The following is a 24772-nucleotide window of genomic DNA, read 5'->3' on the forward strand; positions in this document are numbered from 1 at the left end:
ACGCCCGACCTGCAGGGTCCAATGTCTTATTTGCCACTATCACTAGTTCCAAGCACAGTGCCTACCACTGTTGAGTGACCCCTCCTGTGATAAACTTACACTACTGCCTCCCAAATGAAGCCCCTCTCCCAATATTTATGCCTAGACCTATTTCCTTAATGGCAGGGACTAAACAAGAAAGAGGAGCAGAGAGGGGGTACAGAACAGACACTTAGTTGAGGAACATTAAGACCAAAATTTCAGAGCAAAGCAGGACTGCAACAAGTATTTCTTAAGAGGCTATGTGTAAGGTGGTTCCTCAAGTCTAGAAGACCCAAGCCTCAGGCTTCCTCCAGAAAAGCAGTCTGGGAGACAGAGAATTTACAAATCAACTGGCTGACCGGATAAAGCCCGGGAATCCTGTGTCAATGCGTTTTAAACTAAGGCCAGATGCTTTTTGGTAGGCTGCCTCTTCCGGAGTGAGCTGGTGGGTACTTCAAGTCTATGATTTGATTCTCATTTCTTAAAAAAGGATGAGTATGTGTGGTAGTTGGGTATGGTATAGGTATGGTATAAATTTCAGGTGGAAATAGGAATGAAAGGATCTGATTTGCCTTGGTGGGGGAAGAAAAAGGCCATAAAAGAGAATCGCACTTAAAGGTACACTGTTGAAAAATCTAAACTATAAAATTAATTACCTGCCATTATTACATCAACAACAAAAAGGCATTTTACTTTACTGTTTTATTTTTTTTGAGATGGTGTTTCACTTTTGTTGCCCAGGATGGAGTGCAATGGTGTGATCTTGGCTCACTGCAACCTCCACCTCCCAGGTTCAAGCAGTTCTGCTTCAGCCTCCTGAGTAGCTGGGATTACAGATGTCCGCCACCATGCCCAGCTAATTTTTTTTGTATTTTTAGTAGAGACGGGGTTTCATCGTGTCGGCCAGGCTGGTCTCAAACGCCTAACCTCAGGTGATCTGCTCACCTCGGCCTCCCAAAGTGCTGGGATTATTACAGGCATGAGCCACTGTGCCCAGCCCAAAAAGGCATTTTAAATAAAAATTCTGACATTTAAAAACTGAAAATATATCGCGCCACTGCACTCCTGCCTGGGCAACAGAGCAAGACTCTGTCTCAAAAAAACAAAACAAAAAACAAAAAACCCTGAAAATATGAGCCCAGGAGTCCGGGGCTGCAATGAGCCAATACTGCACCTTTGTGCTCCTGCCTGGGCAACAGAGTGAGACCTTGTCGGTAAGAAAAAAAAAACAAAACAAAACTGAAAACAGAAAAGAGGGCTTTTACAATGTTGATGAACTCATCTTACAGTGCATGATTTATAAATACATAAATATCCATGCATACTTTTACAGTGATAACTCCTGGGAAAATGAGAATGTTAAAAAAGCCAATCTAGACAGAGTCCTTCTCATTCCACCTGCCTCTTTATGTTGGTAATACCAGAAGTCTTAAGAGAGCTGCTGTGGTCTATGTCACATTCATCCCAGCCTCCTTTCTAATCCTGTAGCTGATGATGAAAATGTGATAAATCTTCTGGCTTAGCTTTGATGCTGGGAAAAAAGAAAAGAAAAGGTTACATAACCATGTAGTCCAGTGAATCAAATTCATCTTCATAAATTAAAATATAGCAGTGATGTAATATTTATGTACTATCCAGACAGTAAGTATACTCAGAAATTATTAATATTTTACAACATACAGAAAATTCAGCAAAACATTGACCACACCATCCATTTGGAAGCCAGAACTTGATTTTCCTGTCTTGTCACTTGCAATCTATAAATGTTCACAATTTAAAGTGATAATGGAAATGCTTAAAATACAACTTTTGCTGGCATGCTTTACAGTGAAAGGTTCTAAAAGCAGAGTCACACAAACACTTATTGTTCTAAATTAAAAGCAGTCAGTTCAGGTAGTAATTCACAACATTTCACATTGAGTCAGGATATTTAGATGTGAAGGTTATATATTTCTGGATTTCACACTATTAGAAACTGTAAAAGCTTGTCTTCAAATAGTGGTGAAATGAAGCAGAGCTATTCTTTCTGGGTACTCTCTAGCACCTTTGGTAAATTTAAACTTGGCTTTAGACAACTTTTAAACAGGGTGTGAAAAAATCACTTTGGCTGTCACCTTGTATTTGAATGAATTTCCTTAACATTTAGCAGTGCAAGTGAATCAATCTGAGAGTCTTTTTAGTAATCAGAGATTTCAAGGTATGACCTATTTCCTAGTTAGACCAGTCAGTGCTTTTTTTTTTTTTTTTTTGAGACGGAGTCTCACTCTGTCACCCAGGCTGGAGTACAGTGGCACGATCTTGGCTCACTGCAACCTCTGCTGCCTGGGTTCAAGCAATTCTCCTGCCTCAGCCTCCCGAGTAGCTGGGATTACAGGTGCCTGCCACTGCACCCGGGTAATTTTTGTAGTTTTTAGTAGAGATGGGGTTTCACCATTTTGGCCAGGCTGGTCTTGAACTCATGACCTCATGATCCACCCACCTCGGCCTCCCAAAGTGCTGGGATTAGAGGCGTGAGCCACTGTGCCTGGCCCCAGTCAGTCTTTTTCAGATGAAAAAACAAAATTCCTCAGCAAAAGCAAATTATAAGAAGACTTTCACCATTTAGGAGAATGCGGTATTACCTAAAGAAACCATCTTAAGTCCAAAGAGAAAAAAATCCCCTAAGCCATCTCTCAAATGACAGGACAGACCAAGGCTATGGAAGCATACAGCTGCCGCCGGTTTGGGCTGCTGTGTATACCATCTTTTCCACAGGTGTTTGCAGGTGATACACTACTGACTCATAAGCTCCAGACAAGACTGGTCTGTGGGATCAGACACACCTTTTCTGGCTTCTATTTCTAGTGGATAAAGAGTAAAAGACAATAGCTCCAATGAGCGTTTATCTTGAGGTACAACTTAGACCTCTGATTTAACTAATCTGACAGGCTGATTTTTTTTAACTTTTGAGACAGGGTCTTACTCTGTCACCCAAGCTGGAGTGCAGTGGTACGATCATGGCTAACTGCAGCCTCAACCTCCCAGGCTCAAGTGATCCTCCCACCTCAGCCTCTCGAGTAGCTGGGACCACAGGCATGCACAACCATGCCCAGGTAGTTTTTATTTTATTTTTTGTTGCAACAAAAGTCTCACTATGCTGCCCAGGCTGGTCTGGAACTCCTGGGCTCAAGCAATTCTCCCACCTCGGCTTCCCAAAGTGCTGGGATTACAGGCAGAGCCACCGGGCCAGGCTGATTTTTTTTTTTTTTTTTTTTAATACTCACCAACATTTGCAACATCTTAGAATCAAGGCTGCTTCCACCAAGGCAGCGGCAGCTCTAGTACCTCAGAGCTTGCCAAGATGACACAATGCACAAAAGCAGGCACACTCGTTTTTCTAACTTTTCTTTCAAATTTCTTTTTCTTTCTTTTTTTTGAAACAGTCTCACTCCGTCGCCCAGGCTAGAGTACAGTGGTGCCATCTCGGTTCACTGCTGCAACCTCCGCCTTCCAGGCTCAAGCGATTCTCTTGCCTCAGCCTCGAGAGTAACTGGGACTACAGGCATGTACTACCACGCCCGGCTAATTTTTGTATTTTTAGTTGACAGGGTTTTGCCATGTTGGCCAGGCTGGTCTCAAACTCTCAACCTCAAATGATCCGCCCACCTCAGCCTCCCAAAGTGCTGGGATTATAGGCATGAGCCACTGCACCTGGCCCTTCAAATTTCATCGTCACTTTTCTTTTTTATTATTATTATTATTTTTTGAGACAGAGTCTCGCTCTGTCGCCCAGGCTGGAGTGCAATGACACGATCTCGGCTCACTGCAACCTCCGCCTCCCGGGTTCAAGTGATTCTCCTGCCTCAGCCTCTTGAGTAGCTGGGATTACAGGCACGTGCCACCACGCCCAGCTAATTTTTGTACTTTTAGTAGAGACGGGGTTTCACCATGTTGGTCAGGCTGGTCTCAAACTCCTGACCTCGTGACCTGCCTGCCTCGGCCTCCCAAAGTGTTACTATTACAGGCATGAGCCACCATGCCCAGCCTTCATAGTCACTTTTCATACTGCCATTTTCCCTCTTGGGATAAAAACGTTCTCAGAAAAAAACGGACCACTTAAATTAGGTTGACAGCTTCTTTCTTTGAGTCAATAATGATAGCTTCCTAGTCAATCATTCCTTTCTCCTTAAGACATTACCTTGGAAATATTAATTCTGACAGTCATAGCAATGATACCTTTCCTGAGTCAGCTGCTGCTCTTTGTTAATTATCGCTCATTAATTGGTAAGGTGAGCAACCACAAAGGCTGCCAGCAGGAGCCTAGGATGGCAGTTAGATAATCAAGATTGTTTACTCAATGTATGTGTGTTTGAATCCCCTTTCAAAAGAAAAAAAATCATATACTGCAACTGTCCAACAAATTCCACCTGTCAGAAACCAATGCTCATTTCTTTTCTCAGACTTAAAAAAAGAGCTGGACAGATTGCAGAGATCTACTTGCCTCAAAGCTGCAGAACAGCCATAAAGTATTTTTAAAATCTTAAAGAGCTTATGTCTCCAAATCATCATCACTGTCTGTCTTGAGATACCAACAATGCCAGGCAATTTATTTCCACTTGGTAGCTAGCTTTAAAACCCAACTAAACTCTAATTTTTTAGCTAAAGCATCAATTCTGGGCAGAACAACAACAGACATTTTCAGGTGTATGGCTGGACATCAGGAGTATTTTGTCTATGGGCTGGCAATGTTGCCTCATGTTTTTCAGCATCCTCTGTCATGTGTGCAAAAACTGCAGGCAAAGGACGAAACTGCTGCAAAGTCCTCATGGCTCTCTTTCCAGTGGCATTCAATGGAGAGGGGACAGCACTCAATACCACACAAATTTGTCATGGTACATAGATCAGATGACTCGTTCTCAGAATGGGCTTATCTAGAAGAGTCTTAAAGATTCACCAGGCACAGTGACTCACAACACCAGCACTTTGGGAGGCTGAGGCGGGTGGATCATTTGAGACCAACCTGGGGAACATGGTGAAACCCAGTCTCTACAAAAATTAGCCAAGCATGGTGGTACACACCTGTAGTCCCAGCTACTGGGGAGGCTGAGGTGCAAGGATCACTTGAGCCTGGCAGGTCAAGGCTGCGGGTAGCCATAAGCAAGCCACTGCACTCCAGCCTGAGCCACAGAGAGAGACCACTGTCTCAAAACAAAACTGGCAAAACTCTATGCACCCTCTAAGTATCTCACTTTTCAGGATCAGCTGAATTTCACTTACAGTGGCATCAACAGACTAAAGTTAAACCTGGCTACTTAGAAAAATATAAGTTTTATTTGAAGGAAGTTGCAACACACAATTCAAAAATGCTATAGAAGTATGGCTTCTGTATAGGCTTCTTCCACATAGCTAACTGCTAATGATTAGTAAGATGGCGGCACTGGTTTCAAGATGATAATTTCATGCCTGAGGACTCTTCTCTGTAGACTCATGCTGTGCAACGACAGTGTCAAGAATGAACATCCCAGGGCAGGGGCTCTGTACATTTTTTAGGTATAAGACTCCTTTAGGATGTTTCAGAAAGACCCTTCCTAACACACACACACACACACACTTCACACTGGTCTACAGATAATGTTTGGGACGTGCCAAACCTCCTTAGTCTCCTACTGGGGTCTGCAGCCCAATGTCATTAGGTGTTCTGATCTCTAATACCCAACATGACTGGAAAGAGTTCAGATACCTTTCAGAAAACATACAAGACAGAGAAGTATAATGGAGAACTGATATAAAAAATCAGAAAACCTTGCCGGGCACAGTGGCTAACGCATGTAATCCCAGCACTTTGGGAAGCTGAGGTGGGTGGATCACCTGAGGTCAGGAGTTCAAGAACAGCTTGGCCAACATGGTGAAACCTCATCTCTACTAAAAATACAAAAAATAGCCGGGCGTGGTGGCAGTCACCTGTAATTCCAGCTTCTTGGGAGGCTGAGGCAAGGGATCACTTAAACTCGTGAGGCAGAGGTTGCAGTGAGCTGAACCATTGCATTCCAGCCTGGGCAACAAGAGCAAAACTCCGTCTCAAAAAAAAAAATAAATAAAAGGAAAATCAGAAAACCTCTTAGAAACAAAAAGGAAAGAATCTACCACAAGCAGTTAAAAAATAAAGGCTTGGCCAGGTGCAGTAGCTCACGCCTGTAATCCTAGCACTCTGGGAAGCTGGGCAGATCACTTGAGGCCAGGAGTTCAAGACCAGCCCGGACAACATGGCAAAACCCTGCCTCTACTAAAAATACAAAAATTAGCTGGGTGTGGTGGCACCCGGCTATAATCCCAGCTACTGGGGAGGCTGCGGCGCTAGAATCACTTGAGCCTGGGAGGCAGAGGTTGCAGTGAGCTGAAATCGTGCCACTGCACTCCAGCCTGGGTGATAAAGTGAGACTCTATCTAAAAAATAAATTAAAAATAAAGGCTCACCTCATTCCCTGTCTATGTCTGCCCCTGCCCCTGCCCCTGCCCCATAAGGTATACTCCAGCAGCCAGAAACTATCTAGCTCCTCCCTGGCTGGGCCCCAAGAACCTCACTATAGAACACCCAAGGACTGCCCAGTATTTTTTTAAGTATTACATGAGAAGATCCAAAAAGCCACACACTCCCAATTCACACTGCTCCCCGGCTAAAAACAGTAGCCTCTTTTTAACAGCTGATTTTAGTCCGGGTGCGGTGGCTCACACCTGTAATCCCAGCACTTTGGGAGGCTGAGGAGGGCGGATCACGAGGTCAGCAGATCGAGACCATCCTGGCTAACACGGTGAAACCCTGTCTCTACTAAAAATACAAAAAAAAAAAAAAAAAAAAAATTAGCTGGGCGTAGTGGCGGGCGCCTGTAGTCCCACCTACTCAGGAGGCTGAGGCAGGAGAATGGCATGAACCTGGGAGGCGGAGCTTGCAGTGAGCTGAGATCGCACCACTGCACTCCAGCCTGGGTGACAGAGGGAGACTCCCTCTCAAAAACAAACAAACAAAAAACAGCTGATTTTACTTACTTATTTATTTTTTTGTCAGGAGTACTGTGTTGAGGTAACAGCTGATTTTAAAAACATAATAGCATCTCGAAAACCAACCTGAAGCTTTTCCCCAGGTTCAGATTAAAACTAAAAGAATACTTTTTTAAGAAAAACAAACCACCCTGAAAATCAAGTGGGATGTGCTATTTGGGACTGAAATACTTTATGAGCAACTGAGGATTTGATTATTTCCTTGACACCCATATGGAAGAGGACCTCTATATGTGCCCCACCTCCCAAGACAAGACCTAAATGTGGAGGAATGGGCTTACCTATGTTTCTAAGAGCAGACCTAAAAAGGGGCCAGCAGCTTTTTACTCTACTGCTTCAGTCGATTTTATAAGTATTTTCTGAGTACCTTCTCTGGGGTATAAGTATACTAGGTTTGGGAGTTGTAAAGACTAAATAAAACTTTAGACACCATCTCTAAGGTCACAACTGCTTTAAAAGAGGCCTGGATAAAGTGCGGAAGATAAGCGAGCAATTAATTCTGCTGCCTGAGCAGACAAATGTGAAACAAGCACGTTTTGGGGGTGACTCTGAAAAGTATTAATAGCTGGGATGCCCAGCTCCATATTCTGAGGTTCTTTCTGCCACACTCTGTAGCCCCAGCTCCAGTGTCCAGATTCAAGACTCTAGGCAAGACTCACTGTAAAAAGCCCATTGCCTGAGATCAGACCCCACAGGATAGAGAACAGCTATGGTATCAACATTGCTCCAGGCACGTTCTTATCAGCAAATCAGAGAAGCCAAAGAAGTCAGGTCGGCACTCACACCCCGGGTAAGCATGAGTTAATTACTCTCTTACCAACAAGATTTTTTAAGAAGTAGGAAACTTAAGTATTCTAGCCAACATTTTTTTAAACTTCAAGCAAAAATCTTAAAACAATGTTCCTAAACAACCGGAAGAGGTTAAGCTTATGTGTTACCTCATCAACAATGCATAATTTACCACAATGAGTTGTCAACTACTTATGAAAAGGCTTATACCAATTATGGGGAAATAAAAATGAAAGGGTATAGGTCTTTGGGGCAGTAAACAAGAGCATTCAAAAACAATATACTCTAATATAGTGTCATTAAGGCAGGGACTGTTAACTCTACACCATTTCATCACATGCACTTGGAAATCCTATTTACCTTTTTCAATAATTCACGTCTGGTAGTAAATTGTGGCAGGTCTTCCACTTCAATCCCATCGGCCATTTCCATCACCTTGTCTAAAAGGTCTTTATTGTAACTGCACAATAAAAAGTAGTAAGGTAAAAACCTTGGAAGAATTGTCACTGTGGATTAACAAGAAACTGCAGGTTGCTCAACCATAAAATCAGCTCTCAGAGAACTGACCTGATACTGCAGGGCAAACCTATACATGTTCAGCACAAGGTTTTGAGATGGAGTCTTGCTCTGTCCCCCAGGTTGGAGTGCAGTGGTGTGATCTCGGCTCACTGCCACCTCCACCTCCTGGGTTCAAGCAATTCTCCTGCCTCAGCCTCCCAAGTAGCTGGGATTACAGGCGTGTGCCACCATGCCTGGCTAATTTTTTATTTTTAGTAGAGACAGGGTTTCACCATGTTGGCCAGGCTGGTCTCGAACTCCTGACCTCAAGTGATCCTCCTCCCAAAGTGCTAGGATTACTGGCGTGAGACACCGTGCCTGGCCCTGTGAACACTTCTTACTTGTAGATACAGAAGTGGACTTCAGAAATACCAGTACAGCAGATGTTTCAAGATTGAGAAGAACAGAGGCACTGTACATCCAGCAACAGATATTCTCAGATACAGGATGAGGACCAAAATATTTTTATTTTTTAAATACATGTAATGTTAGTCTAACAAAAACATTATTTATTTCCCCAATTCTCTGACATTTGCCTAACCATGGAAAATCAGGATTTCCCAGGAGCACCTAGAAGGCAGGGAAAAGGGACGGGTGCCTCTGGCATTGCTTCCCTACGTACTGTTCTAATAAACCCCAATATGTGAAGCAAAACCAAGTGGCTTAGGCCTGGAGGGGCCAAATGACCAGAGTCAGGCAGCCATAATAGGTATAGAAACCAAGATCAAATCAAGTCACCCTATTTTCCTAACACAATTTCAGGAAAATCGAGGCTCTCTAACAGGGAGTCTCAAGATTTGCCACCTTCCTCATGGAGGGGTGAAGGGAATGCCTTATCAGGCACTTCAAAAGCGGGCCTTTGTTCTTTTGGTGCTGCAGCCAGGATGAAGTAGGCTTTGAGACCTTCACAAAAAGGCATCGGCCATTTTCATAAGAGGGAAAGCAGAGGTGAAGCTGGTTCCTACTTAGGACCCCGTGGGCTGTGGAGTGAGGAGAAAAAGCCATAGGATACAGATTACGTCCTCTCATTAGTGATTAAAATCCATCAATCCTGCCAGAAGCTGCATGGCCCCAGGTATATCACTTCTCTCCCTAACCTTTTCCATCTGTAAAATGGGGATCTCCGTTTCTCTCTCTGCACGTTTGCCATGTAGGTGACAGGAGCTAACGGACTTCGAATGCATACTGCAAAGGTGATGGTTTGAGCTAATAATAATAGTAATACAAATAACAATAGCAACTTTTGAACCCGCTATGTATTTAGCTCTTCACCCTTTAATTATTACAGTCATCATAACCACCCTTTTACCAGAAGAGAAAACTGAGGCTCAAAGGTAAGGATCTTTCCAAGGGGCCTCCAGGGTGGGAATCAGTCTTCGGGCCGACCAATGCGGATGGAGGTTGGGCGCGGGTTCAGTCTGGGGCAGAGGTTCGGGTCAGGGGTGAGCCCCGGGAGAGGCCTTGAGGGTCGGAAGACAGGGGACAGGATCAGTCGGCCGGCAGGGGTCCGCACCTGCAGCCTAGGAAGAGATGGTTGGCCCAGACCATGGAGAGGGAGAGCAGCTGGTCCAGGCGGCCACCGCCGTCGGGCGGGTCGCGGTAGTCGGGCAGGTGGCGCAGGATGAATTCCATGCGGGCCTTCCATTGCTTCTCGCTCTCTGAGTAGGAGCGGAACTGCTCCGCGAAGTCGGCCGCCTGCCGCACCCCCGAAACCAGCTCCTCAACTGCGACAGCCGCCTCGCCACCGACCATGGTGCCCGCCGCAGCCGAGGACCGGATAGCCCGCCGCCTTCCCGACGCGCACTGCGCCACTGCCTGCCGGCCAGAGGGGCCCCGTCAGCGCACGACTGCTCCAGAAGACCAACCTGGAGCGCCCTCGCCCGGAGCGGCGGCCTGTGGGGGCACAGAGCGGCTCCTGGCTCCTCAGACCGCCGCAGCCCGTGGCGCCCGCCCTGGGTCTACCCAGGGCTACTAGCGCCTTTTGCGGTCGACCCTGCGGGGAACCGGTGGGAAAACTGCGGTCCCTAAACACAGAGTCGGAGCGCCCTCTTCCAGTTGGCAGCTGGATGCCAGCCAGAGCTATGCTGTGCCCTTGCCCTGAGAGTTCCCCGGGCACCGCCTCATCCTGAGCGACACCAGGGGTCTCCACAGCCACGAAAGTTGGGGCCCGCCTTCCTGGAGCGAGTAATCCATCCATCCCGTGAATACTTGCCAGGCACATTGCTAGGTGCTGGAGAGGCAATGAGAGCACACTCGGAGCCCTGCTCGCCTGAACTTTACCATGGAGTGGAGGAGTGGACATTAGTGACATAATTGCTCAAGTAAATGGAGAATTTCAACGTTGACAAGTATTAGTAAAGAGAAGTCCAGCGTGCTACAACCATGAATAAGCAAGGGACCCAATCTAGTCTTGGGGTCAGGGAAGTGATCCTGGAGAAGTGAAGAATGAGCAGTTTTCTGAGTAAAGGGGAGTCGGTCAAAGCAAGAGACAGCATGGCCTGGTAAGAGAATTGCAAGATAGAGGGTAGGAGGGGTTGGGGGGCGGGGCAGGGCAGGTAGAGAATGGAGAAGATGAAGTTGCAGAGGTCAGCAAGGCCAGTAGGCCAGGCAGGGATCCTGGCTAGATCCCAAGAATGGGGAGCCGCTGAAGGATTTTAACCAGAACAGTGACACCTGTGTTTGCAAAAGATGCTGGAAGGAGCCAGAAAGAATGTGTCCAGAGGAAATGAGCAAGTTTGGACTTGGTTTTAAATAGAGACAGGGTTTCGCCATGTTGCCCAGGCTGGTCTCGAACTCCTGAGCTCAAGTGATCCGTCTCCCTCAGCCTCCCAAAATGCTGGGATTACAGGTATGAGCCATCGTGACTGGCTGAACCTGAAAGTTTTTATTTAGCTGGCATGACTGCTGTCTGTTCAAGTCTCAGGTAGCAGACACACTGAGAGAAAAAAGAGCTTCCTTTTAAGTGGTGAATTTTCCATCCCTGGAAGCATTCAACTACAGTAACTGGGTGTTGGGACTCAGAAACCAATACCCCAAAATGTATTTTGACATGCTGAACTGATGAAGAAGCCTCAAGGTCTCTGTGACCTCCCCCACCAACACACACTCCTGTCTGTCAATTCTTTGTTCTTCCCAAAGCACAAGATGAAGTTGTTCCCTTATCTGCCTAAATTTAGTCCAGAACGCCAAAGGAAACAATTACCTCTGGTTCCCTCCCTGAGTTTTCATTAAGTGAACTTGTTTTGCAGGAGGAAAGACTGAAGTATGGTCAACACACCAGGACAGACTTTTGTCACAAACCCTTGTCTCCTCTGCAGGCCCAACAGGCTTTGTCCCAGGCCATTGCATGTTCTTCAAGCCCATTGAATTACCCTAAAGATCATTTACTACCCATCTAAAATAGTCACACTCTGGATGATGGGGTAATCACTCTGTGATTAACTATGCACATTAATAAACTTGTATGTCTTTTCTCCTCTTTTTTTTTTCTTTTTTTGAGAGCAAATTTCACTCTTTTTGCCCAGGCTGGAGTGCAATGGTGTGATCTCTGCTCACCGCAACCTCTGCCTCCCAGGTTCAAGTGATTCTTCTGCCTCAGCCTCCTGAGTAGCTGGGATTACAGGCACCTGACATCATGCCCGGCTAATTTTGTATCTTTAGTAGAAACAGGGTTTCACCATGTTGACCAGGCTGGTCTCGAACCCCTGATCTCAGGTGGTCCGCCCTCCTCGGTCTCCCAAAGTGATGGGATTATATGTGTGAGCCACAGCGCCTGGCTGCCTTTTCTCCTCTTAATCTGCCTTTTGTCAATTGATTTTCGCAAACCTCAGCAAAGGAAAGTTTTCCCTTCGCACAAGGAGTCACTTGAGCCTTCACCAGCTTTGAGAGATTATTGACCTAATAGGTTTCCCCATTGCCCCAATCAAATGTGAGGTTGGGGTACAGAGGTGAGCCTAGAATCCACGATCTAGGGCTCCAGTGCAGGTCCTGTATTGTGAGTGTGGCCTGTGGGGAGAGCTGATTACGTCCTGTCTGCTGCTTCTGCAGCTTCTTTTGGGGCATTAGGGTCCCCAGAAATCAGAGCCTCAACAAAGCATGGAAATACGGGGCAGTCCGCATAGAATGAGCCTGAAGACCCAGCACCAAGCTCAGTGATATGGCATAATGGTTAACAACAGGGAGGCATGATATTCATGCTCATGTGGGCAAGCAAAGTGTCAACAGGCCTGTGAGACGAAAGACAGAGTCAGCTACTCCCAGCAATCAGGAATTGGTGCACAGACCTAAAAGTCCCAAAAGTGAGTTCAGGTCACACATCCTGAGAGGCTCGTTAAAATGACAGACTCCCCCAGGCTCACCATTGGATGTTCAGAATCAAGGCCCCAGGTAATTCTGCTTCCAACTGCCGCTGACCAAACTTAGAAAAACTCAAAGTTAGACTGGGAGTGGTGGCTCACGCCTGTAATCCCAGCACTTTGGGAGGCCGAGGCGGGCAGATCACGAGGTCAGGAAATTGAGACCATCCTGGCTAACACGGTGAAACCCCGTCTCTACTAAAAATACAAAAAATAACCAGGCGTGGTGGTGGGCACCTGTAATCCCAGCTGCTTGGGAGGCTGAGGCAGGAGAATGGCGTGTAGCCAGGAGGCAGAGGTTGCAGTGAGCCGAGATCGTGCCAATGCACTCCAGCCTGGGCGACAGAGTGAGACTCTGTCTCAAAAAAAGAAAAACTCAAAGTTGTTGAGGGTTCTCTGAGCTAAAGTCTTGGTCACCTGATTGTATAGTACAGAGATTAGCTCAGAAAGTCTTGGTCACCTGATTGTATAGTACAGAGGTTAGCTCAGAAATAGGAACCCAGGCTCTGCAAACAGCAGCTGCAGTTACACAGCCAATCCTGCCAATGGGGTGTGAAAAAGCTAAAGGTCATGCAGCAACTACCTTATTTAGCGTATCTGTGACAATTATGGAGCATATGCATATACATAACGTACGGACGAACATATTCAGACATTCATACAATTGTAAACCCAAAAGTGCACAAATAGGTATTCTTTTTTTTTTTTTTTTTAATACAGAATCTTGCTCTGCCATACAGGCTGGAGTGCAGTGCCATATCATGGCTGACTGCAGCCTTGACCTCCCAGGTTCAAGAAATCCTCCCACCTCAGCCTCCATGAGTAGCTGGGACTACAGGTGTGTGCCACAATGCCCGGCTAATTTTTAAGTTTTTCATAGAGATGGGATCTTGCTATGTTATCCAGGCTGGTCTCAAACTCCCGGGCTCAAGTGATTCTCTTGCCTCAGCCTCCCAAGGTGCTAGGATTACAGGCATGAGCCACTACACCTGGCCAGGTATTCTTTTAAAAAAAAAAAATGTGATGTTGTTAACATTATGCTTTCAAAATATTAAGCAGTATAAAATATTGGCCAGGCACAGTGGCTCATGGGCCTGTAATCCCAGCACTTTGGGAGGCTGAGGCAGGCGGATCACCTGAGGTCAGGAGTTCGAGACCAGCCTGGCCAACTTAGCGAAACCCCATCTCTACTAAAAATACAAAATTAGCCAGGTGTGGTGGCACGTACCTGTAATCCCAGCTACTCAGGAGGCTGAGGCAGAAGAATCGCTTGAACCTGAGAGGCAGAGGTTCCAGTGAGCTGAGATCGCACGATTGCACTGTAGCCTGGGCAACAGAGCAAGACTGTCTCAAAAAAAAAAAAATTGTTAATGGCCACACACAGTGAGACCCTCATCTCTACAAACAATTGCAAAATTAGCTGGGTATGGTGGTATACACCTATAGTTCCAGCTGCTTGGGAGGCTGAAACAGGATGATCGCTTGAGCCCAGGAGTTCAAAGCTGCAGTGAGCTATAGTAGCAACACTGCATTTCAGCCTGGGAGACAGAGCAAGACCTTGTCTCAAAAAAAAAAAAAATAATAATAATAATTAACACTTCACAGAACAATGTGGCAAGTCCAGTTATTGACCAGTTTATTGTTTCTAACATTTTTTCATGATTCAGACATTTTTTTTTTTTTTTTTTTGAGACAGCTTCTCACTCTGTTGCCCAGGCTGTAGTGCAGTGGCGTGATCTCAGCTCACTGCAACCTCCGTCTCCCAGGTTCAAGCAATTCCCCTGCCTCAGCATCCCAAGTAGCTGGGACTACAGGGACTTGCCACCACGCCTGGCTAATTTTTGTATTTTTAGTAGAGACAGGGGTTTCACCGTGTTAGCCACACTGGTCTCGAATTCCTGACCTCGGGTGATCTGCCCGCCTCAGCCTCCCAAAGTGCTGGGATTATAGGTGTGAGCCACCGTGCCCAGCTGTGTTTAACTTTTTGAACAAACTGTTTTCTACACAGTCTGAACTACTCTCCACAGCGCTACTGGTAATGCGTGAGGGTTCCAACTTCCTCGCATTCTTGCCAACACTTAGTATTTTCCCTTTGTTAATTTTTAAATTATAGCCATCCTAGGGGGTACAAAGTGATACCTCATTGTTGTTTTGATTTGCATTTTTCTAATAGGTAATGATCCTGAGCATCTTTCTTGTACTTATTGGCTGCGTGTATATCTTTTTGGGGACATGTCTATTCAGATCACTGCCCCCTTTTTTTCGCCTTTCTTTTTTCCCTTTGTTAGAGTTAATTTTTTGCTTATGAAATATTTCAGGCCAGGCACGGTGGCTGACGCCTATAATCTCAGCAGTTTGGGAGGCCAAGGCGGGCACATCACGAGGTCAGGAGATCGAGACCATCCTGGCTAACATGGTGAAACCCCGTTTCTATTAAAAATACAAAAAATTAGCTGGGCGTGGTAGCAGGCGCCTGTAGTCCCAGCTATTTCGGAGGCTGAGGCAGGAGAATGGTGTGAACCCAGGAGGCAGAGTTTGCAGTGAGCCACAGAGCTTGCAGTGAGCCAAGATCGCGCCACTGTACTCCAGCCTGGGCGACAGAGCAAGAGTCCATCTCAAAAAAAAAAAAAAAAAAAAAAAAAAAAAAGAAAAGAAAAGAAAAAAAAGAAAAAATATATATATTTCAAACATATGGAAAATTATGGAGAATAATGTAACAGACACCACATTACCTGCTCCAACAACATGAACCTTTCCCATATTTGCTTTGAGGTGTTGTTGTTGCTGTTTAATAGACTTTTTTTTTTTTTTAGAGCAGTTTTAGGTTCAAAGCAAAACAATAAAGGTGCCAGGCGCATAGCTCATGCCTGTAATCACAGCACTTTGAGAGGCCAAGGCAGGAGGATTGCTTGAGCCCAGGAGTTCATGACCAGCCTGGCCAACATGGTGAAACCCCATCTCTACAAAAACTACAATAATTAGCTGGGAGTAATGGCACTTGCCTGTAATGCCAGCTACTCAGGAGGCTGAGGCAGGAGGATTGCTTGAGCCCAGGAGTTCAAGGCTACAGTGAGCTGTGATTAAAAAAGAACACTAAAGGATGTAAGATTTTACTCCTACTTTCAACCTAACAAGTATCCATACAACAATTTCAAAGGATACTGGCAAAAGACACAGATCTTGAGAAAAAGACAAAGATCTTTATTACTCACAGCACAACAAACAGCATGAGCTTCATGTTTGCCCTGGTTCCCCTTGTCCCCCAAGTCCCACAGGGGCTATGCCAAGGGGCCCAGTTAGATGAGGTATACAAAGTGGGTTTGTATCACAGCTGAGGAACTCTAAATTGAAAGAACATCAATAATTAATAACGAAGAACTACAAGCATATTTGCCCAACCTTTTCTCCAGAGCAATTACTTTTATCTGGACAGTAAATAAACCTGCCCTTTGCTCTGGAGATAGAAACTATCTCCTTTTTTTTTTCATGTAAGTATCTAATTGCTCCAGCAGAGTTTGTTGAAAAGACTATTCTTTCACTCAATTGCCTTGGTAACTTTGCAAAAATCAATTAACCACATATATGTGTGAGTCTATTTCTGGACTCTGTATTCTGTTCCACTGATCCATGTGTCCGTCCTTTTGCTAATACCATATTGTGACATTTGTTGTTGTTGTTGTTTTTGAGACGCAGTTTCACTCTTCTTGCCCAGGCTGGAGTGCAATGGTGCTTTCTCGGCTCACTGCAACCTCCGCCTCCCGGGCTCAGGCGATTCTCCTGCCTCAGCCTTCAGGGTAGCTGGGATTACAGGCATGCGCCACCATGCCTGGCTAATTTTGTATTTTTAGTAGAAATAGGGTTTCACCATGTTGGTCAGGCTGGTCTTGAACTCCCGACCTTAGGTGATCCGCCGGCCTTGGCCTCCCAAAGTGCTGGGATTACAGGCATAAGCCACGGCGCCCAGCCTGTTTTTGTTTTTGAGACAGAGTCTTTGTCACCCAAGCTAGAGTGCAGTGGCACGATCTTGGCTCACTGCGACCTCTGCCTCCCAGATTCAAGCAATTCTCCTGCCTCAGTCTCCAAAGTAGCTGGGACTATAGACGTGCACCACCACGCCTGGCTAATTTTTTTTTCTCTTTTTTGGTAGAGATGGGGTTTCTCCATGTTGGTCAGGCTGGTTTCGAACTCCTGACCTCAAGTGATTTACCTACCTCAGCCTCCCAAAGTGCTGGGATTTCAGGCATGAGCCACCACACCCAACCCATACTGTGTTGATTACTATAGCTCATGAGTTTGCAAATGTAAAGGGTGGGCTACATATAATTCCTGCTACATTTTTATTGTAGCAGGAATTTTTATTGTTTCCTTCTTCAACCGTTTAAAACTGGAAAAAGCAGTTTTAGCTTTTAAGCCCTGCAAAAACAGGCTGCAGGCTAACCTGTAGGCCAGTTTGCCAACTCTGCTATAGATTTATGGTAAGTCTTAAAATCAGGTTGTATGAGTTCTCCAAATGTGTTCTTCTTTTACAAAACTGTTTTGGCTGTTTTAGCTTTTGCTTTTTGATATAAATTTTAGCATGAATTTCTAGAAATAAATGCTGCTGGTATTTTAATTGGGATTATATTTAGTCCATAGATCAACTCGGGGAGAATTAACATCATTATATCGAATCCCCCCATCCATGAACATAGTATATCTCTCCATTTATCTAGGCCTTCTTAGTGTTGTGGTATATTTTTAAATCCAATGAAACATTAGATCTTACATATATTTACCACTTTATTTGTTATCCATTCCTTATGTATCTCTTACCCTCCATCTGGTTTCATTTTCCTTCTACCTGAAAATTTTACATTAGAAATCCTCAGGCCGGGCAAGATGGCTCATGCCTGTAATCCCAGCACTTGAGGAGGACAAGGTGCAAGAATTGCTTCAGCCAAGGAGTTCAAGACCAGCCTTAATTAATTAATAAAAAAATTAATTAAGGCTGGGCATGGTAGCTCATGCCTGTAATCCCAGCACTTTGGGAGGCCAAAGTGGGCAGATCACCTGAGGTCAGGAGTTTGAGACCAACCTGGCCAAAATGGTGAAACCCTATCTCTACTAAAAATACAAAAATGGTGGCTCATGCCTGTAATTCCAGCACTTTGGGAGGGCGAGGTGGGTGGATCACCTGAGGTCAGGAGCTCAAGACCAGCCTGGCCAACATGGTGAAACCCTGTTTCTACTAAAAATACAAAAAATTAGCCAGATGTGGTGGTGCATGCCTGTAATCCCAGCTTCTCGGGCGGCTGAGGCAGGAGAATTACTTGAACCCAGGAGGCGGAGGCTGCAGTGAGCCGAGATTGCACCACTGCACTGCAGCCTGGGCAGCAGAGGGAAACTCTGTCTCAAATAATAATAATAATAATACAAAAATTAGCTGGGCATGGTGGCCCGTGCCTGTAATCCCAGCTACTTGGGAAGCTGTGGCAGGAGAATCTCTTGAACCCAGTGGGTGGAGGTTTCAGTGAGCTGAGATCGCCACTGCACTCCAGCTTGGGCCACAGAGCAAGACTCCATCTCAAAAATAAACGAACAAACAAACAAAAAGTAGCCAGGTGTCATGGCATGTGTCTGTGGTCCCAGCTACTCAGGAGGCTAAGCAAGATCCTGTCTCAAGAAAAAAAAAAAAAAATTCTGTAGTACAAGTCTGCTGGGGCCAAGTTCATTCACCTGTTGTCTACCTGAAAATGTCTTTATTTTGCCTTCTGTATTAGTCATATGACTGCATAACAAATTGGTCCAAAATGTAGTGACTTAAAATATAAACATTATCTCATAGTTTCTGTGAATCAGGAATTCAAGACTGTCTTAATTTGTTTTCTGGTGTTTCAGTTATGTGAAGGTTTGTCTGGCGCTGGAGGATCTACCTCCGAGGTGGCTCATTCACATGGCTGTTTGCAGCAGATCTCAGTTCATTACTACATGGATCTCTCCACAAGACTGCTTGAGTGTCCTCACATGGCAGGGGGTCTTCCTTCAGAGTAAGTGAACCAAGAAAAAGCAAGGAAGAAGCCATGCTATCTTTTGTGACTTGGGGTCATAGGTCACATGCCATCATTTTTTACTTACTGTATTCATTGAAAGTGAGTCACTAAGTCCAGTACACATTCACAAGTAGGGAAATTAGGCTCCACCTTTTCTTTTCCATTTTTTTTTTCTTTTGAGACAGAGTCTCACTCTGTTGCCCAGGCTGGAGTGCAATGTCACATTCGAGGCTCACTGCAACCTCAACCTGCTAGACTTAAGTGATCCTCCCACCTCAGCCTCCCAAGCAGCTGGTACACACAACCATGTCCAGCTGATTTTTAAAAATTTTGGCTGGGCGTGATGGCTCACACCTGTAATCCCAGCACTTTGGGAGGCCGAGGTGGACAAATCACAAGGTCAAGAGATTGAGACCATCCTGCCCAAGGTGAAACCACGTCTCTATTAAAAATACAAAAATTAGCTAGGCATGGTGGTGTGCGCCTGTAGTCCCAGCTACTCGGGAGGCTGAGCAGGAGAATCACTTGAACCCAGGAGGTAGAGTTTGCAGTGAGTCGAGATTGTGCCACCATACTCCAGCCTGGTGACAGAGTGAGACTCTGTCTCAAAAAAAACAAATTCTTTTTGGTAGAGTGTATTAGTCCATTTTCACACTGCTGATAAAGACATACCTGAGACTGGGAAGAAAAAGAGGTTTAATTGGACTTACAGTTCCACACGGCTGGGGAGGCCTCAGAATCATGGCAGCAAAAGGCACTTCTTACATGGCAGTGTCAAGAGAAAAATAAGGAAGAAGCAAAAGCAGGAACCCCTGATAAGCCCATCAGATCTCGTGAGACTTATTCACTATCACAAGAATAGCATGGGAAAGACCGGCCCCTGTGATTCAGTTACCTTCTCCTGGGTCCCTCCCACAACACATGGGAATTCTGGGAGATACAATTCAAGTTGAGATTTGGGTGGGGACACAGAGAAACCATATCATAGAGGCAAGGTCTCACTATGTTGCCCATGCTACAGCATGGCAACTCCTGTGCTTAAGCAATCCTCCCAAAGTGCTCAGCCTCCCAAAGTGCTAGGATTACAGGCATGAGCCACCGAGACCACCTTTCTTCTTCTTTTCTTTTCTTTTTTTTCTTTTTTTTTTTTTTTGAGACAGAGTACTGCTCTGTTGCCAAGGCTGGAGTGCAGTGGTGTGATCTCGGCTCACTGCAAGCTCCACCTCCCGGGTTCACACCATTCTCCTGCCTCAGCCTCCCGAGTAGGGCGCCTGCCACCACTCCCTGCTAATTTTTTGTATTTTTAGTAGAGATGGGGTTTCACCGTGTTAGCCAGGATGGTCTCAATCTCCTGACCTCGTGATCCGCCCGCCTCGGCATCCCAAAGTGCTGGGATTACAGGTATGAGCCACTGCGCCCGGCCTCTTCTTTTCTTCTTCTTTTCTCCTCCTCCTCCTGCTCCTCTTCTTTTTCTTCTTTCTTCTCCTTCCTCTTCCTCGTCTTCTTCTCCTTCCTCTTCCTCCTTCTCCTTCTTCTTCCCTCTTTCTTCTCCTTCCTCTTCCTCCTTTTCTTCTTCCTCCTAGTTTCTCCCTCCTTCTCTTTTCTCCTCCTCCTCCTTATTCTTATTCTTCTTCCTCTTTTCCCTCCTCTCCCTCCTTCTAAGACTACCTTACAGAATATTCCTCACTAATTATTTTTATTATGGACCTAGAAACCCTAAGCTAATTATGGATATTCTAGCCATGAGTGGTGATGTACACCTGTAGCCTTAGCTACTTGGGTGGCTGAGGCAGGAGCATCACTTGAACTCAGGAATTCATGCTGCAGTGACCTATAATTACATTACTGCACTCCAGCCTGGGTGACAGAGCAAGACCCTATCTCAAAAAAAAAAAAAGAAAAGAAAAGAAAAGAAAAAGAAATAAATAGAACAAATATTTAATTTTGCATTTTCAGTATTTATAGATAACCATGTTTCCTATGTTGAATTATTAATATAATGACTTACATTAGTAGATTTTCTTATATCAAACCTTATTTCTATTCCTAGATTAAACTCCATTTGGAATAGTATATTATTCTTTCAGTGTGTTTTTGGATTTTGTTTGCTATAATTTTATTTATGATTTTTAAATATTCATGAATTAGATTGGTCTATTTTTTCTTTATTCTTATAATTATTATTATTATATTTTGGTATTGATGGAGTCAGAACATGCTACCCTAAAACATGGCACCTTGGCATTTGAGAAAGCAGCAACAGGAAGGTCACTCTCACCATCCCTTCTCCTCTCCCTTCCCCCCGAAACAGGTCATACAACCTAGGAAGGCCTTTCCAGCTGGGCTGGAGCTGCCTACAGCCACAGAGATGTTGATGCCTAAGAAGAATTGGATTGCCATTTATGAACTCCTTTTTAAGGAGGGAATCATGGTGCCCAAGAAGGAGGTCTACATGCCTAAGCACCCGGAGCTGGCAGACAAGAATGTGCCCAACCTTCATGTCATGAAGGCCATGCAGTCTCCCAAGTCCCGAGGCTACGTGAAGGAACAGTTTGCCTGGAGACATTTCTACTGGTACCTTACCAATGAGGGTATCCAGTATCTCTGTGATTACCTTCATCTGCTCCTGGAAATTGTGCCTGCCACCCTATGCCACAGCCATCCAGAGACTGGCAAGCCTCAGCCTAAAGGTCTGGAGGGTAAGTGACCTGCAAGACTCACAAGAGGGGAAGCCGACAGAGATACCCACAGACGGAGTGTTTTGCCCCCTGGTGCTGACAAGAAAGCCGAGGCTGGGGCTGGGTCAGCAACCGAATTCCAGTTTAGAGGCGGATTTGATGGTGGATGTGGTCAGCCACCTCAGTAAAACTGGAGAGGATTATTTTGCATTGAATAAACTTACAGCCAAAAAAAAAAAAAAAATTTAAGAAAACTAAAAAAAAAAAAAAAACCAAAAACCTAGAAAGTTACTCTCTGACCTTCTCCCCTAAAGCAGGTCATAAGGCCTTCATTCAAGAGGTACCCTTCCTGTAGCCAGAAGGCAGGAACATCCTTATTCCTGAAGACACGGAGAAAAAGAATCTAAACAAACAGGCCTTACTAGGTTTCACTGAGTTTATTATCATTAGATCATACCTTTTTTTGGTTTAAATAGGGTCTCGCTCTGTCACCCAGGCTGAAGTGTAGTGGCAATCACAGCTCACTGCAGCCTTCATCTCCCAGACTCAAGCAATCCTCCCACCTAAGTCTCCCAGTAGCTGGGACTACAGGCCGTGCCACCACGCCTAGCTAATTTTTTATTTTTTGTAGAGATGGCATCTTGCTATGTTGCCCAGGCTGGTCTGGAACTCCTGGGCTCAAGTGATCCTCCTACCTCAGCCTCCAAATTTGCTGGGATTACAGGCATGAGCCACTGTGCCCTGCTGAGCATAACCCTTTTGTTCTCCAATCACATTACTCCACAACTGTCTATGTTCCGACAGACCTAAGCATACAAGGCAGGCAGATTATCTGAGGCCAGGAGTTCAAGACCAGCCTGGCCAAAATGGCCAAACCCCATCTCTACTAAAAATACACACAAAAAAATTAGCTGGGGGAGGTGGTGCACGCCTGTAGTCGCAGCTACTTAGGAGGCTGAAGGAGGAAAATCACTTGAACCAGGGAGGTGGAGGTTGCAGTAAGCTTAGATGGCACCACTGTACTCCAGCCTGGGCAACTAAGAGAGACTCCATCTGAAAAATACAAAACAAAACAAAAAAACCTTAAGCATAAAAATAACACAATTTTACCTGCTTTTTGAGTCCTCATTTCTGAAGACTACTGTGTCATGTAAAACTTATATAAATTTGTGGGCTGGGTGCAGTGGCTCACGCCTGTAATCCCAGCACTTTGGGAGGCCAAGGCAGGCGGATCACCTGAGGCCAGGAGTTTGAGACCAGCCTGGCCAACATGGTGAAATCCCATCTCTATTAAAAATACAAAAATTAGGTAGGGCACAGTGGCTCACACCTGTAATGCCAGCACTTTGGGAGCCTGAGGCGGGTGGATCATGAGGTCAGGAGATCGAGACCATCCTGGCTAACACAGTGAAACCCCGTCTCTACTAAAAATACAAAAAAAAAAATTAGCCGGGCGTGGTGGCAGGCGCCTGTAGTCCCAGCTACTCGGGAGGCTGAGGCAGGAGAATGGTGTGAACCTGGGAGGCGGAGCTTGCAGTGAGCTGAGTGAGCCACTGCACTCCAGCCTGGGCGACAGAACGAGACTCTGTCTCAAAAACAAACAAACAAACAAAAAATACAAAAATTAGCCAGGCATGATGGTGGGCACCTGTAATCTCAGCTACTTGGAAGGCTGAGGCACGAGAATCACTCAAACCCGGGAGGCAGAGTTTGCAGAGTGGAGACTCTGTCTCAAAAACAAAAACAAAAACAAAAGAAACTGGATCCACCAAAGAAAACAACTGTTTTCCATCACCTCCCATGTATCTCATTATCTACTGCAAAAAAGAAGATTGAGGAATAAAACCCTACTTGGACTGACCTTTTCACAAGATCATGTCTGTTTCTAAGGCTCACTCAACTGCAAAGAGGATCATTTACAGCTTAATTTCTGTTCTCCAAGGTTCATTCATTCTCCCTAATAATCATTTATTGCCCCTCAAAAGAATGACCTACATTTCCCCTCCTCTGTGAATAAAGTTATATAAGCATCTGAGGGCATCTGGGCACCATAGGATTATTTGGGTAATCACTTTGTGATCCCCAATTTCCCCCTCCCATCAATAAATTTGTATGCCCTTTTCTCCTATTAATCTGCACGTTTTGTCAGTTCATTTTCAGTGAATCTTCAGAGGTTGAAGGGGGAACTTTTCCCCCTTCAACCTCTGAAAACTGAACTTCTACGGACATCTAGGGTTTTTCCTTTTTTTTTTTTTTGCTCTGTTGCCCAGGCTGGAGTGCAGTGGCATGATCTCAGCTCATGGCAGCCTCTGCCTCCCGGGTTCAAGCAATTCTCCTGCCTCAGCCTCCAGAGTAGCTGGGACTACAGATGCCTGCCACCACGCCCGGATAATATTTTTGTATTTTTTTTTAGTACAGTCAGGGTTTTGCTATGTTGGCCAGACTGGTCTCAAACCCCTGACCTCGTGATCCACCCACCTCAGCCTCCCAAAGTGCTGGGATTACAGGTGTGAGCCACCGCACCTGGCTTTTTTTTTTTTTTTTTAACTGGGGACACAGCCTTTGGTGGAAGCTCACAGCAGCTTTGACCTCCTGGACTCAAGCAATCCTCCTACCTCAGCCTCCTGGGTAGCTGGGACTACAGGCACGCCACCAGGCCCGGCTAATTTTATTTAAATTTTTCATAGAGACAGGGTTTTGTCATGTTGCTCAGGCTGGTCTTGAATTCCTGGGCTGAAGCAATTCTTCTGCCTTAGCCTCCCAAAGTTTGGGGATTACAGGTGTGAGCCACCGTGCCCAGCCCTCATGCACACTTTTAAAGTTTTTACTATGTTTTGCCAAATCCAGGTTTATACTAAGTTTCCATACCTACGAGTTGCAGGCTTACTCTTTAAAGCTGGTGAACAGCTACAGCAATCATTACTCTCACATTCTTGAATTTCCAGACTCTTTTGAGCAGCCTCTTTCCTCTTTGTGCAGCCCCCCAGCTCTGTGGCTGATGTTCAATAGAAGTGCCTGGCCCAGAGGCCCTGGCACTGAAACATGGGGCTGGAAAACAGCTGGTCCTTTTTTTATTTTATTTTATTTTTTGAGATGGATTTTCACTCTGTTGCCCAGGCTGGAGTGCAGTGGCATGATCTCGGCTCACTGCAACCTTCACCTCCCTGGTTCAAGCAATTCCCCTGCCTCAGCCTCCTGAGTAGCTGGGATTACAGGCACATGCCACCATGGCCAGCTAATCTTTTTGTATTTTTAATAGAGATGGGGTTTCACCATGTTGGCCAGGCTTGTCTTGAACTCCTTATCT

At 45.4% G+C, this 24772-nt stretch overlaps 1 protein-coding gene and 1 pseudogene across 1 annotated transcript; one reads left to right on the forward strand and one right to left on the reverse strand.

Moving 5' to 3' along the window:
• Window positions 1–708: 708 nt before the first annotated feature.
• On the reverse strand, window positions 709–10242 carry CDKN2AIPNL (CDKN2A interacting protein N-terminal like). Its single transcript, XM_054488590.2, has 3 exons — window positions 9917–10242; window positions 8206–8305; window positions 709–1552 (listed from the first exon to the last, which is right to left on the reverse strand). Exons 1-3 carry the CDS (start codon window positions 10153–10155, stop codon window positions 1541–1543), a joined length of 351 nt encoding a protein of 116 aa, XP_054344565.1. The 5' UTR covers window positions 10156–10242; the 3' UTR covers window positions 709–1540.
• Window positions 10204–21653, forward strand: LOC129036893 (small ribosomal subunit protein eS10-like; annotated as a pseudogene).
• The last annotated feature ends 3119 nt before the right edge of the window (window positions 21654–24772 follow it).

The sequence above is a fragment of the Pongo pygmaeus genome, chromosome 4 (assembly GCF_028885625.2).
Source record: "Pongo pygmaeus isolate AG05252 chromosome 4, NHGRI_mPonPyg2-v2.0_pri, whole genome shotgun sequence".
Lineage (NCBI taxonomy): Eukaryota > Metazoa > Chordata > Mammalia > Primates > Hominidae > Pongo > Pongo pygmaeus.